We start from the raw sequence: 16,093 nt of genomic DNA on the forward strand, positions 1-16,093 counted from the left end.
AATGTGCAACATTAGTGAAAGACCTTTATAGCAATCTCTTAGGCAAGGACTCACCTCGATTTAGGCGATACCGATGGTGCTTCTTCATCAGATTCGTTGTGGTTAGGTTCGCTATCTCGGGCAGGGAAATGGCACCCTCGGCCGGGCACGTGGCATCCGGACAGGAGATCTCGTATGCGCCCTCGGAAATCTCGAACTCCACGTAGGCACGCATGCACTGCAAGTAAATAGAAGCGGGCGATGAATTAGCCAAACAATTTGCACGTCTTAAGCCTAATCGCACCTAAGCCGGGAACATATATCTTGATATACATATATGTGAGTTCTAGCTCACTCCCGCACTTTTTGGCAAGGGAAAAGTTTGTCAGGGCATTTAGCAAGTTTGGCTGGCATAGTTTCGGCCAGGAAAACCGCATGGCCCACCACAAGGCTGCGGCTGTCGGAATTATTTCATTTTCACTCGCACACAAAAGTTGCCGCCTGTGCGGAAGCTTTTATAAATAAAGATTTAAAAGTTTTCCCTTCCTCCATGGCACATTAAAGTAATGGAATTGCAAACGGAACCAAAGGAAATACTCAAATGCTTCGACACCAACCATATTTTCCCTTTTCAGCCCCGCCAGCAGCAAATGAAAGCCGGGCAAAAACGCTTCTGGAGAAAAGTTTCCGAGTCGGTAGCACAAAAAAGTGTCTCCTGCGGCCAGGCCAACTCCCCTCCTTTTGGCCAACTTTCTGTTTAGCCGTAAATAATTAAAAGTGAATTTCTCCTTTCTCTGGACAGCTCTGCCTCGAATTTGGGCTACTGGCAACTTTCTGTTTGCTAGCTGCAATAATGAAACTAGATATTCCGCTCAAATGAAAGTTTTCATTAAAGCAACTGCATAAAGCACTTTGCGAAATTTGTGTGCATATAAGCGAATTGGAAATTATTGCATTTCTAAAGGGTTGAGCCACACAATTTGGATGTTTAACTTTCGCAAGTTGGTTATGGAATGTAAATAGAAGTTCTTTATGGTCGTATTTTTCATTTGCAGTTCATCTGCGAATTTTGAAAAGAATTTTCAAAGAACTTTCTAATTTTAGTAAAAGCTATTCCTTAAACGTTTGCAGTGCAAACTATTTTTCAAAGTGCACACTATTCCCCACCCAGCTCCGCTTAATCCCAGTGTTGAAGGCTTCACCTGGTCATCAGTCAGTCGGGCCACAGCAGCCACAGCCTCCGGATTTGCGATGCGCGGTAAAAGGGAACTGGCTACTGGGTAGTGGAAGGTGGAACGTGGAAAGTGGGGGCGTCATGATGATACCGTTTGGCCAGATGGCCGTTTGCCAGCTGGTCCCACAATTTAGTGGCCTGCAGCCTGGATTGTGGTGCAGCCGAATGCTACTGGCACATCCCGGCGTTCCTTTGTGGACCACACTCTGTGTACTTTTCGATTTATCGGGACTACAAATACGGGCGGGGATTATGGCTTTGGCACACAAATTTATTGATAATACGTCGGGCGGCGAAAGGGCTTAATTAAATTCTTGAAAATCAATACCAAAGAATTTCATTTCGCATCGCTTCACAGAGCGGCCCAAGTGACAGATGGGAAACTGTTGTTGGCTATGACCACATAAAACATTTATGAGACCAGCAGCACAATTGAAAAGACAAATTTTGAGCATTCGGGCAGGCAGCCCATGGCAACCTTTGTGGCCCACAATTGGGTAGGCCATTTAAAAAGCCAACTGCCGCAACAAGATTACAAACAGGGCTTGTGTATAAATTAGTATTAATAATGTCAGTTGGCGAATGTTCAGGGACATGAAATAAGGAGGGCTGCGGAGGGCGGAAGGAACGTACGTACACAGAAAGTTCGCATTTAATATGCGAATTTATTTTATTTTATCAGCTGCAGCTCGCAGGAAAAGACAGATGACTCGGTATAAACATTTCCATAGTTATTGCTGAATAATTCTGATATATGGCTGCTGTTTATATTCTCCTTGAACTGCTCTTTTCTCCCTTTGGCTCTCATTTCGGGCAGAATGGAATGTTCAAATGAAACGTCTGATTTTTGTTTACTTTGTCTAAGGATTTTCTCTTTTGAGTGCAGAAGTTTCGTTTTAAATTATTTACGCTTCGAAGCTACTCAATCAAAGGAAAGCATTGGCTGGAAAAAATTATAAAGAAAACAAAATGGAAAAGTACTTCTATCAGTATATCAGTTCACAATGAAATGTGATTAGATTATATTCCTTAAAGGACAATTGTTTAGTGAATATCTTTCAGTCCACTAAAAAGTAAACAATGAATTGCCCAAATCAATTACGAATTCAAATTAGAAAATGTTTTTATACCACATAATAAATGGATTATTAAATTAATAGCCTTCGTTTTTGCCAAACGAACGCCATTTGTAGCATACTTTTCTGCGCGTCGCCGCGAAATTGCATTAAATTGGAAAGACATCGTGCATAAAGTGCTTAATGAATGTCGCAGAGCCAAAACCGACGACCTTAAACACACACACACACAAAATCCCATGTAATCCTGGCCAGCAGATATTGCCAATTACACGCACGCTCGCCCGGAATGAAAGCGAGCAACTGGCTCCGGAAAAGCCGCGCATCTGCCAGCTTTAATCTAACTCATTAGCAGCGACTCTTTAATTAATATGGCAGCTTGTCCTTGGCGGAGTCCTGCGTCCTGCGTCCCACGTCCTACGAGATGACAGGATCGCTGACCGGCGAATGAATTGCTATGACAACGTGCACAAGACGCGTCATAAATGCAAATTTATGGCAAATGATTACATTAATGTTCTGCTGTCCTGGTCCACAGCCACCATAAACTTTTAATGCCGCATTCTGATTTAATTAGCCTGATTTACACGGCCAGCGGGGCGGGGGACGTGTTGAATGCCAATTAGCCACGGATGCACAGAAATAAATAACTCATTAAACGAGTCGCTGATTTGATTAGGTAGTAAACGCTTTAAACTGTAGATATAGTCATATATTATACATTAACTCTGATCTACCCACTATAACTTAAACATCTACAACAAGACTTATGTAGAATTATGTGTTCGCGCAGTGTAGCTGGGTCGGCAGCGTCTTGAATCAACGTCAGATGTGTGGTGTGATCTATTTATAGTTTGCAGCCAAGTTGCCAAGTTGGCATTAAGTCAATCCCATCACAAAGGAGCAGGACAACATTGTCAGCGTCCAGGATATTAGACGCGGGTAGTAACCCAATCCGCTTAGCAGTAAACTTGTTGTTCTGCCTGGTTTGCGACATAATATTGCGAGTGTTTGTGTGACAGGAAACGCAGGAAGTGGGCGTGCATAGTGTGCAGTATATATGGGGTTTGTTTTTAGAATTCAGCATGCGGCAAGGGGGATAAACATTGGAAATTTAATGATGGTCCTGTCAATTGAAATGCAAGCGCAACAAGCGACAGGGGCAGCAGCGGATATAAAGATAGTCGTACAGATAGAAAGAGGACAGCAGTGACAGTTGACCGAACTCGGGGGTCCTGACGAATGCTAGATGCTCTATAAGAGATGTATTAAAAAATAATAAGATAGCTTTGTAAGAAGGTTAAAGTTCCTTGCATTCAACAAAGATAGTGTTTATCCTACTGGTTTCCATGATCAAGAACCTCCCATTGATTGATGGGAAAATCAGATACTTGATACCCTATAATCCAGAAATAGCAGCCATTTTTAGACCTCCCAACGATTGCCATAAGTAATGGCATGGCTCACCCCTGACCCTGAGCTGTCCCCGCATTGCTGGGACACGTCCTGGGCAAATCGAATGAAACCCATTTGTATTGGAAATCGTCATAAAAGCAGGCTGGCAGCCAGCTCACAACCGAACTGAGATCCTGCATATCCACCTGCTCCTTTTTGGCACCCTTGCTGCGCTGTTTGTGTGTAAAATTGAATTTAAATTGCATGTCCAAAGTTCCACTTCCGTTTCCGCTCCCCTTTGCACTGGAGCATTGAATTTCAATTGATTGGAAACGCTCCGGCCACGACTCCACCCTGATAATGCCAGCAACTATTTTGATAACGCACAAAATAAAAGGGGAAAAGAACTGAGGAGACAAGAGTTTAAATTCAAGCCCGACGTCTCAGTTAAGCGGATTTTGTTAAGTCTTTTTCCATCTCCTTTTCGGTCTATTTTTGCGGCTAAAAAAATGATTTAAATTATGCTAAGAACTTGAGAGCGGGAATAGGGAATTTGGGCAAGTTTATGTTTCATTTCGTAGAAAATACTTCTATGGAATTACTGAAAAACTCGATACATGGCTGAAAACACCTGGTGTCAACGGTGGCACAGGCAAAAACGTTTTTCATTTCCGGTCTAGACACAAAATACAAATTCCACTGGCTTATTTAAATGCAATTTGTGATTGCTCTGCTGACCGGCCAGTCGACAAAATGAATTTGATGGCTTTTAATAGACTGATTTTCCAGCAGCAGCACATTTTATCTGCAGCTGTCAGGCACGGCAAACATCAAGAGTTTTGGAATTCTTTTAAGCGCTTTTAACACGCCACATTACTTGATGGCCACTGGTTTGCATGGCCGATATTGGATGGCCATTTAATTTCAATTCCAATCGTGCTGTTGAATTAATTTACAGTCTCCAAATGCGAATGGAAACCACTTCATCTGAATGGAAATTCGATTCGAATGAGAGCAGGCATTTTTAGTTTTACACATTTTGCATGATTGAATCATATACTCGAATGCTACTGAACAGTATACAATTTGTATATTGTTTTCAAGCAAGAAATGTATCGATGCATACGGAATTTAAGTAGAAATACAAATAATTGGTACTATTCAAGTATGAACTGCATGCTTGATTGCAAATCCGTCTAGTTGTTACTTCAAATGGTTTCTATTACTTTTATAATGAAAACTTCAGTTTTATCGTAATCTGTTGAGTATATGTTCATGGCAAATTTATAAAAAATATATTCAACTCATGGATGGGTGGCACTTGAGAAATGCATTCAGTTGTTGTAATAGATGGTCAATGGCAAAAGTTTACATCCTAGAGAGTATTTATTTTGTTATATTTTCAAACATAATTTAAGAATTTAAATAGCAGATGCTGTTTTGATGCTGTTTTTCAATCCAAAAGAGCAGTAAAATGTGAACTAGTCACGTATTGATTTGCCACCTCGAATGGAATTGCATATCCTGGGATCCTGCGAGTTTCCAAATTTATATGGCGCACTCGACGCCTTTCGTAAATAATTCAAATTCACAGGTGAACGCGTTTTTTTGACATCTCGCGAAATGAGGAAAATATGCTGCTGCAACGGCAGCCACGTGTAAAATGTGTAAATGCAATTTGGCAACGTTGAAGGCGCTGATGTCATCGCAAATTGAATCAAAATTCAATTTGACAGCGCGTATGCTCTCCCCGTTTTTTTATTTTTTATTTTCACATCGCAACGAAGTTTGGCACCCTCCTTAGTCAAGTTAGTCAATTAAAAATGAAAGAAGGGAAGCTGAATAACGCAATTCACACTTGCACTTGCACAAATGCCAGCAAATGCCGGCAAAAGTTTTTCAATTTCGGCGAACGGAGTGCGAAAGTCAAATATCTGAGTGGTGTAAATGATATATATTTCCACATCCTTGCAGTTACATTGTACCGCTCTGGGGGAAAGCGCTCTATTTGCACAGATCTCCCGCTAGGACGAGGGTGGAAAATCCTACTGCATTTTTCAGTTAGATTCGACAAAGTCTAAACTTTTGGCTGTCCCACTATAAAATACCGAACAGCAGCATCCAGGGCAACAAAAAGTATGTATAAATATTGAAAGAAGTCGTAAAGAAAATGGCAAGTAGCAGTTGCAGTAGCGGTTTCCATTCGAGGAGCAACTTTTGTTGCGTTTCCACAGCCGAGGGGCAAAGTTTTCAGCTTGTTTGCAACTTGTTTCGCCAGAGCAGAAAGCAAACTGTGCTGCTTGTCATCAAATATGAGGCAGCAGTATGAATATCCTTGTACAAGTTTCGGGTATTGCAGTTCCGAATGCTGGAATTCAGCTGATAAACCAATGCCTTTATGGCATCACAGACACAAGACCCAAGAGTTTCGGCATCTTGTTGGCCCAAAGAGCCTGTAATACAATGCCAGCCAGATACCACAAACCATTCCGCCCAACTACAATGCCCACGTTCCTTGCTACATTTTGTTTAAGCCCGGTCAGCGGAATTTCAGTTCCAATCAGAGCCTGCGGCAACGTCAGCATTCGGGTCAACTAGGCCACCAAAGGTTAAACTACCGACATATCCACAAAACAAACATCGCAAGTGACTTCCCGACATATCTATCATGATATACCCTGACTTTTAAACAACAGTTGCAGTGGGAGTAACTTTGGTTGAACATGACTTTATGAGAGACATGATATTTAGTTGAAATTGGTGCTTATATTTTCAGATTTAATATTTTTGCAGCCTCTGACCTCATTCGATTATATATATTTCCAAGGCAGTCTCTTTAAATAAAAGAAAATAACAAGTATGTTTTCTTTAGACTTTAAGTAAAAGCCATTAAATAATAAAATGGTTTCCTTTGACCATATACGAGCAAAGGAAAACTAATCACTAAAATCAAAGTTAGTTTCTGACTTCCTACAATAACAAGTCAATAACATTTCAGCCGAATGTCATAATTGAGTTCAAAGTCGATGGAAATGGAAAAAGTACATTTACAAAGTTCAAGGCAATTCAAAACAGTTTCAGATCGAACTTGACTTCATCATTTTCCTCGAAACAAATCCATGCAGCAATCACGGCAGTTTAAAGCCCGTTGGACTGGCCAACTGCCATACGCAAATGACTGCGAGTGCCAGCGACCACAGGCCACTCATTAAGTGGCCAAAGCATTTGGGCCCGCCCGGATGGCTTTTAGCCAGAATGCCTGGCCGAACCGGCCATTCGCAATTGAGCAATCTAAGCTGACCGGCGATTACAAGGAGCGACGACTGCATTTTGCCCACCCGACCGACCAATGCAGCTGTCCACTTCCGCAGCGATAAAGCCAACACTTCCGTTTCGGGCCGAGCTGATACACACACTCATACAAAAGAGGAATGCGACAGGACACAAGTGGTGTGGACAGGAGTGACCCTTGACCCTCGGCTGGGCCGCAATTTCACTGCCAATTTGCTGCATTAATCGCTCGACAAGCTGAACAAAGAGCAAGCAAACATTTGCCAGCCAATTTGCTACGAGCCCGAAATTCCAATTTCAATTTATCTCCCCCCAGTCAGCGGAAAAGAGAAACAATTCATTATTGGCGCACACATTTGCATACCAAATGAGTACAGCAACATAAACAAAAGAAAAGCAAAGAAAGTGAAAAAAGCAAAAAAGTAAGGCTCCAAATTCTCAAACGGATTTGGCCAATTTTCCACACGTTAGCCTAATGCTTGCGGTCCAAGTAAGCTTTAATTTTTGGCCCAGAGAAACGCGCTCACAGAGCAGAGCAACGACTGATGGAAACTGAGAAACCGGAAATGACGCGCTGGGCGGAGAAAATGGCTGACCCGCCCGGAAATTGCTTTCGCCGACTCTTCGCCGCTCTTTCGCCTCCCAAGAGTGCTTTTGCATTTCGGCGGAGAGCGGCATCCAAACGTCAACAAGTTCATAACCAAAACTAAAAGGGCGAAACTTTTGCACTCAGACAAATTGCATAAGGATACTTATTGATCCTTATTTTTCAATTGATTTTGAAGACCAGAAAAAATGGCTTAAAAATGGATCAGGATTCAGGATTCAGAAGAGGGGATAATATATGTCATAGGTTATTATAACGACTACCAAGAAATCTATGTGACATTTTGCTTATAGAAAAAGTTATGTTATTATTACACTTTAGAATATTTTCCAGTGCAGGGGAACCACTCCATCCACTCATTTCAACCATAGTTACAGCCCATTTCAAGAGCTCTTTTCGCGCGCCTCTCCAGCCATAAACATTTACATTTTACAAGTCTTTTTTCTTGTTTTGACAGATACAGAGCGAGAAAAAGGGGGTGTGGTTGGCATGCAGCGGACCGAGGGGTTAGAGGTCACCCCCCACATCCGCTTTCATGCCAGTCACGTGCTCCCCTTTGCTTTTTTTATTTTTATTTGTTTTCTCGCTTTGCTTCAAAATGCTAAAATGTTGACTGCAATTACAAGGCGAGACCCCAGCGTATCTTTGGCCCCACTTTCCCGTGGCGAATGTCTTCGTTTGAGCCAGTCTTCTTCGCTGGCAGTCATAAATTTTCACTGGCTTTTCAGTGGGATACCCCAACATGGCGTGGGCTGCGGGTTATGGGAAAAGTCTGAACAATGGGGCGCCAATTTCTGTCGGGAGTAAATCTAAATGAAATCATTTCATTCCTTGTTTCTCATAAATTCCCAAATCAAATGCGAAATTAAGGGCGGCCAAGGACAATAAAGTTTGATCCTGTTCATGGGGTTTGTCCTTCGAGAGATTTGAATTGAGCCACCACGTCAAGTGTAGATCTAGGAAATTTACTTTAATTTCAAAAGAGCTTTAATCAAGTTTCACTCAAATTGCTGCTTTATTTTTTACTCGTTCGTTCACACTTAACGCGTACCCTCTCCCTTTTTTTTTTGGCCTCATCTTCCCTTTTGAATTTTGAGTACTTGATAGCAATTTGTTGTCGAGCATTTTAATTGCTCGCGTGTTGTTTCGCTTGGCTTTTCCCTTTGAATGCTCCAACCTCGTGCAGCACCACCGCAGACGGTGGTTCCCCCCATCCCAGCCACTTCTGTGTAAATTCCATTCATACATGTGCGCTATATAGCGCATATAGCATATATAGCACATATAACGTATACGCAGCGTTTATGGTACAGTCAGGTGGCTGTTCCTGTTTCAGGCTGGCTTTTTCCGTGTTAATTTACTTTTCAGCTTGTGGCCATCGGAAAAGGCAGCAGGAACAGCAGCCGAGCAGCTCAATTAACACAAAAAGGAAACCGAAACAGAGAATGAGAGAGTCCTGCAGCATCCGGTAATGAAAGGAGCTCCACCACACAGCAACAAACAAATTGCAAAATGAGGCTCTTTCTCTGCAGAAACGAAATGTGAGTTAAACAAATAGAAGGCGCCCTCAAACCCAAGGAAAAGGGCTTTCAATGCACGTGACACACGATCACTGTAATGGAAACCACAAACATGTCAGAAATATTTTAAAAATATGTAATTTCTTCCTAGTAAAGTAGTCATCAATTACATGAATATTCAATAATTGCTTCTTTGGGGCCAATGTGGCATCTTTAACATGTGTGCGTGATTCGCCATTCAAATTCGCTAAAGGAGCCATGGAATTCAGGCCAGACGACGTCTGTGTCTGGCTCCCTTTGCCCGACATCACCTGACCCACTGTCCGAGGACCTTTTTTGTTCTAAATCTATTACACACACTAATGAGATATGGCACACACCTATGCTCATAGAAATCCACACTACAACCTACCACTTTAACCCCTGCTCCACATTGGTGGCACATCAAATGGCAGAGTTTAAACCTCATCGCTGGCGCATAAATTTCAACCAGTTTAGTGCTCCACCAGCGTCACTCCCTCGTCATCAGGATGCGTTGCTGTCCATTCGAGCATGTTTAATAAGCGTCGCCATTTTTCATGCGCAGTCAGCGGAGGAGCAGCTCGCCTCCACCACTTTGGCCCCATCTCCGACTCCGCGATGTAACATGCAGATGGATGGGTTGGCTGGGGCAACCATGAGAACTATGAGTGCCACGTGAAGAGTTTGCTCTTAGCAAGCCAGTTGCAAAATATTTGAACAGCACGACGAGCGTTCAGCGAAAAAAATGGCAACCACACACCGCAGAAATTGTGGAAAACGGATGTCGAAGTATGGCATACAGGGTGTACTTAATGAGCAAGTAAAACGAACTAATATGAAACAAATATACGGAAAGATACCAAAATATATATGGATTATACATATAAATATAATCTTCAACTGAGAATTGGGATAATTGGTTATAAGACTGCCATTTTATCTATAGGGATCATAAAATCCGAAACATCCACTTCAATTTCCCACATCTGCGAAGCGAATTAATGGCGGGGCGACAAATGCTAGGCTACCAGCGAAACCCAATAAAGATATGAATCTCTGGCGAATCTTTCCCCCAGGAGCACAGCGACTCAGCTCAATTTATATTGCATTTATCATCCATTTGCCTTGGGTGTATGCGCCCCAGACTAAACGTGAATTATGATGATGCTGCATAAGAGCGACATAGCGTTTCATAGTGGAATAACATTTTTTTTTCGCCGAGGATTGTGCTGTTCTGGCCATTTTGTTGATGTCTGACTGGTATTTTTCCTGCTGCTTCTGTTTTTTTTTATTCCTATGCATATAATATACCAGGAGCGGAAAATTTGTCAACTCAGTGAATCGTAAATGTTATATGGAGCGAGACGGGTACGTGGCTGTGGGAAGAGACAAGAGCACTGAGTAAACAAATGAAAATACTGTTTGCATTGAAATTTCGTTCGTTTGGTTTTCAATTAGGCGAATGCGCCCACCACTGCGTATGAGCAATGTTTGGCAATAATTTGCGGCTTAGACAAGGAAAAAGAAGGGAAGCCACAAGAGCAAACAAACTGGGAACCGCACTCCCACTGGCTGCCTGGCAGCAGTTTAGTTTAAGGTTGACAAATGGCCTCGGCCAGGACACGACGAAGACATGGCAGTACATCTGTAGCCATTAGACACGTATAGCCGGAAGATACCGGGATCCAGGGTGAGCAGAGCCGGGGGGCGTGGTCCTCACGTCCTGCCGCCGGGCATGTCCCTCCATCAGGTGTGCAGGTGAGTGTGCGTGTAATAAATTTCACCTGCACACAAGTTGAGCAACAAGAGGAGCAGCAACAAAATCGAGAAAATGAAGCTCGCTTATTTAGTGCCTTTGTCTAGTGTTGCCGAAAGTTTATTTAGCCTTTTAGTGCACTAGCAAAAATGAATAACTAAAGTCAGGAGCGAGTGGCTTTTTATGACTTCATAAAATACAAAGTTTTGAGAAGGCACAGGAAATAACTATAATCCTTTTTCTATTTAGGCTCTAGTTAAGTTGGCCATACAATTTAAGACCAAATTATTACAGAACTTGATATCTGACCTTTTTCTCTCGGTGCATCTTCTTTCTTTCAGTTTCTTTATATGCACTTCTTACGTGTGAATTTCGTCTAATTTATTTATGCTCAAGAAAGAATTATTCTCGGCACCAGATACATGAAATTAGATTCACTGCCGGCTAAATATATAAATTCTTTTTGCCTTTAATGTGTTCTGTTCCTGCTGCACTTTCGCAATCATTTACTTAATTATTTAAAATGCTCCATGCAATTTGTGCCAGGCTCTCCCCCATCCATTCCCCCTCAAGACAAATGCAATTTGTTTATGGCAAAGTAAAGTAAAGGCAGCAGGAGTCCCGGAGCCTGGGGATGCGGCTTTTGTGAGTGCGAAAGCAGGGCGAACAGGACGAACAGGACGTCCAGGATACGCAGCGAATTTTGTTGAAATTACTTTGAAGCGGCGAAAATGGTAGGAAGTGCTGAGCAAGCCAGCCAGCCAGTCAGCTAGCCAGGATCTCAGATGAGTCACCTTGCAGCTTTAACCCCTTGCTGACTACTTCCTTCCATATTTCCGCAGCTCCAGCAAATTGCCATGCAAATTGCGGGAATAAATGAGGCTGATGTTGATGCTGATGCAGATGCATTTGATGATGTGGATTAGCTTTGCAAATGCAGCTTAATATTTTCCTTAAGCTGATGCAGGAAAATATCGTTAGCTTCAGGGCCAGAAAAGTATGGAGTTTCAGTCTTTAAAGTGTCAAGAGTAAAGTAAATACGATACGTAAATCGAATCGCTTATTGTTAAAAGCAAGTAATTGAATATATGTACATGTCATGTACATACAACTTAATCCCCTGTGCTTGTGCTATTTTGCTTAATAGCTAGACTATTAAAAAATCGTTATTGCAGAAATTAAACTCTAGCCTCTAAGCAAAATTCCACAAAATTCCAAGTTATTACTAACTAAACAACTTTACTAAGCCGACCAAATGGTGTGAATGTATACAACAATTGAAACAGCAACACACTGCAGCTTGTGCAAACTTAATCTTTAAACGTAAAGTTATCAAATATATGAAAATACATTTGGCTTCTCTGATTATTTATGCCCAACATTCAGCTTTGGGTTAAGCTGCCAGCCAGCAGCTCGCTTCTAACACTTGCAAAATATTGCGTCTGCCTGTGCGTCATTTTTCAATTTTCCCCGCTGGTGCACCTGGCAAAAAGGAAAAGCCGAGAAAAACTGGGCGAGAAAACGGAGGAAAATATCCTAATAAGAAAGCTAACATATGCAGCTGTGTATGTACGTGTGTATGTGTGAGTGGGGGCGCAATCAATAGGATGGGGAGCGGGAAAACCACAAGGAAATCCTTCTGCGGCTTAGAGGAATTTTCCCAAACCAATTTTATGTCTGCTGCCGGCGAATAAAATCACAATTTTATCTAAGGCATATCGCATAATAATCGTAGCAAAGCCAAAGTTTGAAATATTTGAATCGCCTAACAAAGCCCAAAAGTTCATCTCCTTTCATATTTAATGGTAATTGGTATCAGTTGAAAATTCGCTGTCGAGTTTGTACAACTGGCATTTGGCTTTTCTATTCGCTTTAACCAAACAATATTTTTAACACCTTTTCTGGGCTTTAGAACAAATTTCGCTGAACCGAAAAGTGAACATGCAATCAGGCATAATCCCCTGTTGGCCAACTATTCCATTTGTGTAATACCACATTAAATTGTATTTGAAGTTAGCATAGCTTTCTGGCTTAAGAGAGAAACTTCTGCTTTCGATATGAAAATATATACTCTATATACATAGTTTTTACAGTTTAAAAACTATTATTTGTAACTTCTATAATACAAAACTGGACTTACCTCGATACAAAACTGGCAGCCGCACTGCTGAAGCGCCATGGCCTCGCCCACGTCTTCCACATCAATGAGGCACAGCTTGCAGGTGAAGCGCTGGAAAGCGGTGGTGGGCGTGGCCGGGGTGCCCACCGAGGGCGTGACATCGGCGGAGGCCAGCATCTCTCGTCGCTTTAGGGCAATCCCGTCCCGAACGCAGCATGCCTGCGCCGCTTGATTCGCACTGGCCATGGAGAGCAGGGAGCTTACGGTCAGTGGATATGCATGATTGGTACCGAAGGGTCCCAATTCGCCGCTCCCAGGTGTCTCAGTGGGCGTGGTGGCGGGCGTCGACGAGCACTGCTGCGGTTCCTGATTCAGATTATTGCCGGAACTGGAGTGCAGTGTGGCCGTGGTCACATTGGACGGCGGACTGGGACTGGTCGAGTTGGCAGTTGCTCCACCGCTCAGTCTGATCTGGGCATTCACGTTGATATGCGGCTCCTGCACGCGCCGTTGATCATCCTCCCATCCAGCTTCTAGGTGATTGAGGGCTGAAGTTGGTCGCGGCGCAAATCCATTCGATAGGGAGTAACGCGATCCGGAGGCAGCCAGGGATAACAGACTGGAGCAGCGCGAACAGGTACCCACGCCGTTGATGCTGTTCACGCTGTTCCGCAGGCGATTCAGTGGTCGGATCTGCTCCACGCCACCAGAGCTGAAGATCCCGCTGCCATGGACCGCCAAGGAGTTTCCCTGACTTCGACTCTGGCTCAAGCCGTGAACGTGGCCATGCGATTGCGATTGACGGGTGAGTGCTAGGACCGTTTCGCACTTTCGCAGTCCCGTGTACTGGACAATCGACTGGGACTTCTCCTGGTGCAAGCTGCTGGCGCTACCCTCGCGTCGCATGATGTGCCATATCTTCTGCTGGACCACATTCAAGGAGCTGCTCGAACCGCTGATGCTCAGGCTGCCACGACCATGGCCGTTGGCTAGCTGTCGGCCAGAAGGATCTCGCAGCACGACATCCTGCTCGGATGGAGTGCGGGTGATCCGAATTTCTGGGGAGGCAGGACGTTCCCGATCTGGTACTGCCCCGCCCCCACCAGCATTGCCACCACCTCCGCCGCGACTGCTACTCGCCTTGAGTCCCACCAGCGATTTGAGAAAGTTCTCAATGCGACGCTTTCGTGGCAATTGCCCACCACCAGACAGTCCCAACGAGCTCTCCAGATCTCCTCCTCCGTTCGCTGCCAGTACCCTGCCGTTTCCAGATCCTCCGCCGCCGCCTCCACCGAATCCACCTCCTGACCCCGCTCCGCCAGCGTCACCATTCGCCGAGGAAATGATGATCTTGCTGCGCGTCTGCGTGTCCAGCAGCGCAACCGTCTCGGCGTCGGCGGAATCGTGGGAGCGATCTTGGCGGGGCGTGGCATGCAGGGCGGTGGATGCCTTTTGGCTGGCGGACCGCTGGTGCTGCTTTGTGTTGGCCAGATTGTGGATTGGCGAAGAGTCCTGCGAATGAATTTAATGGATAAGTTGGTGGATCTATAACACTAAACTGAACTGAAACCAGTTAAGGGTAACGTATAAAACAAAGAGTGCACCCACCCGCGAGTCCTGCTCCAGCTCCTCCTCGAGCGCACTGTAGACGGGCGCGTACCAGGAGTAGGAGAGCTGCTTGCGGGCAGACGGAGCTCCCGCTCCCGCTCCACCGGCAACAACGACGTTCGCCGTGGGTGGTGCCGTGTGGCCCGCTCCGTGATGCTGATGCTGCTGCTTGAGCGGCACAAGTTTGGCTGCTCCACCGGGAGCTCCTGCCCCTCCTACTGATGGAGCGGTGGTCACCAGATTGTTGTTGTAGCTAAGAGGTAGACTGCGCCTCTGGTGCTGTCCTCTAGTAGGCGGCAGGTGCTTGGTCGGCTTCCTGCCCACTCCGTACAAACTACTGTGGTGCGGGCGCCGTTGCTGCTGCTGGTGCTGATGATTATTGTGCTGATTATGATGTTCCCTGGTTCCCTGATTAAGTTCCTTCTTGGTGAAGATCAGCGAGGCACTGTTCTTGTTCAGCCTTATGGAGCGCTGCTTATTCACCACCGTGGCCTCGATGTGGGTGAGCAGGGGCACAGTCTCCGACAAGGGCAGCAAATGCTGCGAGGTGGCCGACTCCGAGGGGAAATTGATCACAAAGTTCTCGGCGGCGTCATCAAAGATACTGGCCCTGGCAGCACTAACGCAATCCTCGCTGGACGAGGGACTGCTAAGGGAACTTCTCTTGGATCGGTTTTGATTGTGGCTCTGGTGCTTGAGGTCCTTGGCGTGCTGCTGGTAGCTGCTGTAGCTGATCTTGTTCTCCACCAGCAGTTCCAGCGGTGGCAGTTTGGCGTTATGGTTGTGTGGACTCCGATCCTGGTGAATATCCGAAGGATTGGAGGGCGTGGCATGCAAGTGCAGCTGTTGCACCGGATGCACTTCAGTCGGCTGCAAACCCGTCGACGCTTGCATCGATGGCATCGCCATTGGTGGCCGCATTCTGGCCCAGATTGCGCTCGATCAGGGGGCTTCTGGCGATTGATGTGCTCAGCTTAACCGTGGCTGGCGACGGCAGCGTCATGTTGACGAAGGCCTATTAGAAATGAATTAAGTCTGTAAGTATTGGTGACTTGGTAGTTAAAATAATATATTAAACTAGAATAAGTAAAAAGGAATTCCTAATAATTTTAGTGTTCTAGTAGCTTTTTAAGCGAATCTGACAAGTTAAGCCTAGCATTAAATTGGAACTTTCGCCACAAAGTTACATTTATATGAAACCAATATACCCTTTTGCCAAGATGTACCCCCCAAAAAAAGCGGTTGCTACCTCTACGAATTTCATGCGATTGCCAGCAGCTGCAACCGCATTTACATTTTCCGATTTATTGGATTTATAGCAATTGGCCGAAAGGGAATCGAATCGGGGCTTTGTATTCCGATTAGAATTGGGCATTGTGCGGGGCTTTCCCTTCGGATTTAATTTGCCCGAATATGAATTTTCCTTTTTGGCAGCTGGCATAGAATTAGGGGGAATCCAGGTAATCGATGGATCACAATTAACGTGA

At 44.5% G+C, this 16,093-nt stretch overlaps 1 protein-coding gene across 2 annotated transcripts in view; it reads right to left on the reverse strand.

Annotated features, from left to right (window-relative positions):
• LOC6733902 overlaps positions 1–16,093 on the reverse strand; it is a 64,865-nt gene that overhangs the window by 1,853 nt on the left and 46,919 nt on the right. For both annotated transcript variants that reach the window (XM_016182333.3, XM_016182332.3), the window contains 3 exons: positions 14,607–15,621; positions 13,020–14,510; positions 55–217 (listed from right to left, as the gene is read on the reverse strand). In XM_016182333.3, the coding sequence (XP_016026945.1) occupies positions 55–217; positions 13,020–14,510; positions 14,607–15,527 (2,575 nt within the window). In that variant the 5' untranslated portion in view covers positions 15,528–15,621. The remainder of the gene's footprint in view (positions 1–54; positions 218–13,019; positions 14,511–14,606; positions 15,622–16,093) is intronic.

The sequence above is a fragment of the Drosophila simulans genome, chromosome 2R (genome assembly GCF_016746395.2).
Source record: "Drosophila simulans strain w501 chromosome 2R, Prin_Dsim_3.1, whole genome shotgun sequence".
Taxonomy (NCBI): Eukaryota; Metazoa; Arthropoda; class Insecta; order Diptera; family Drosophilidae; genus Drosophila; species Drosophila simulans.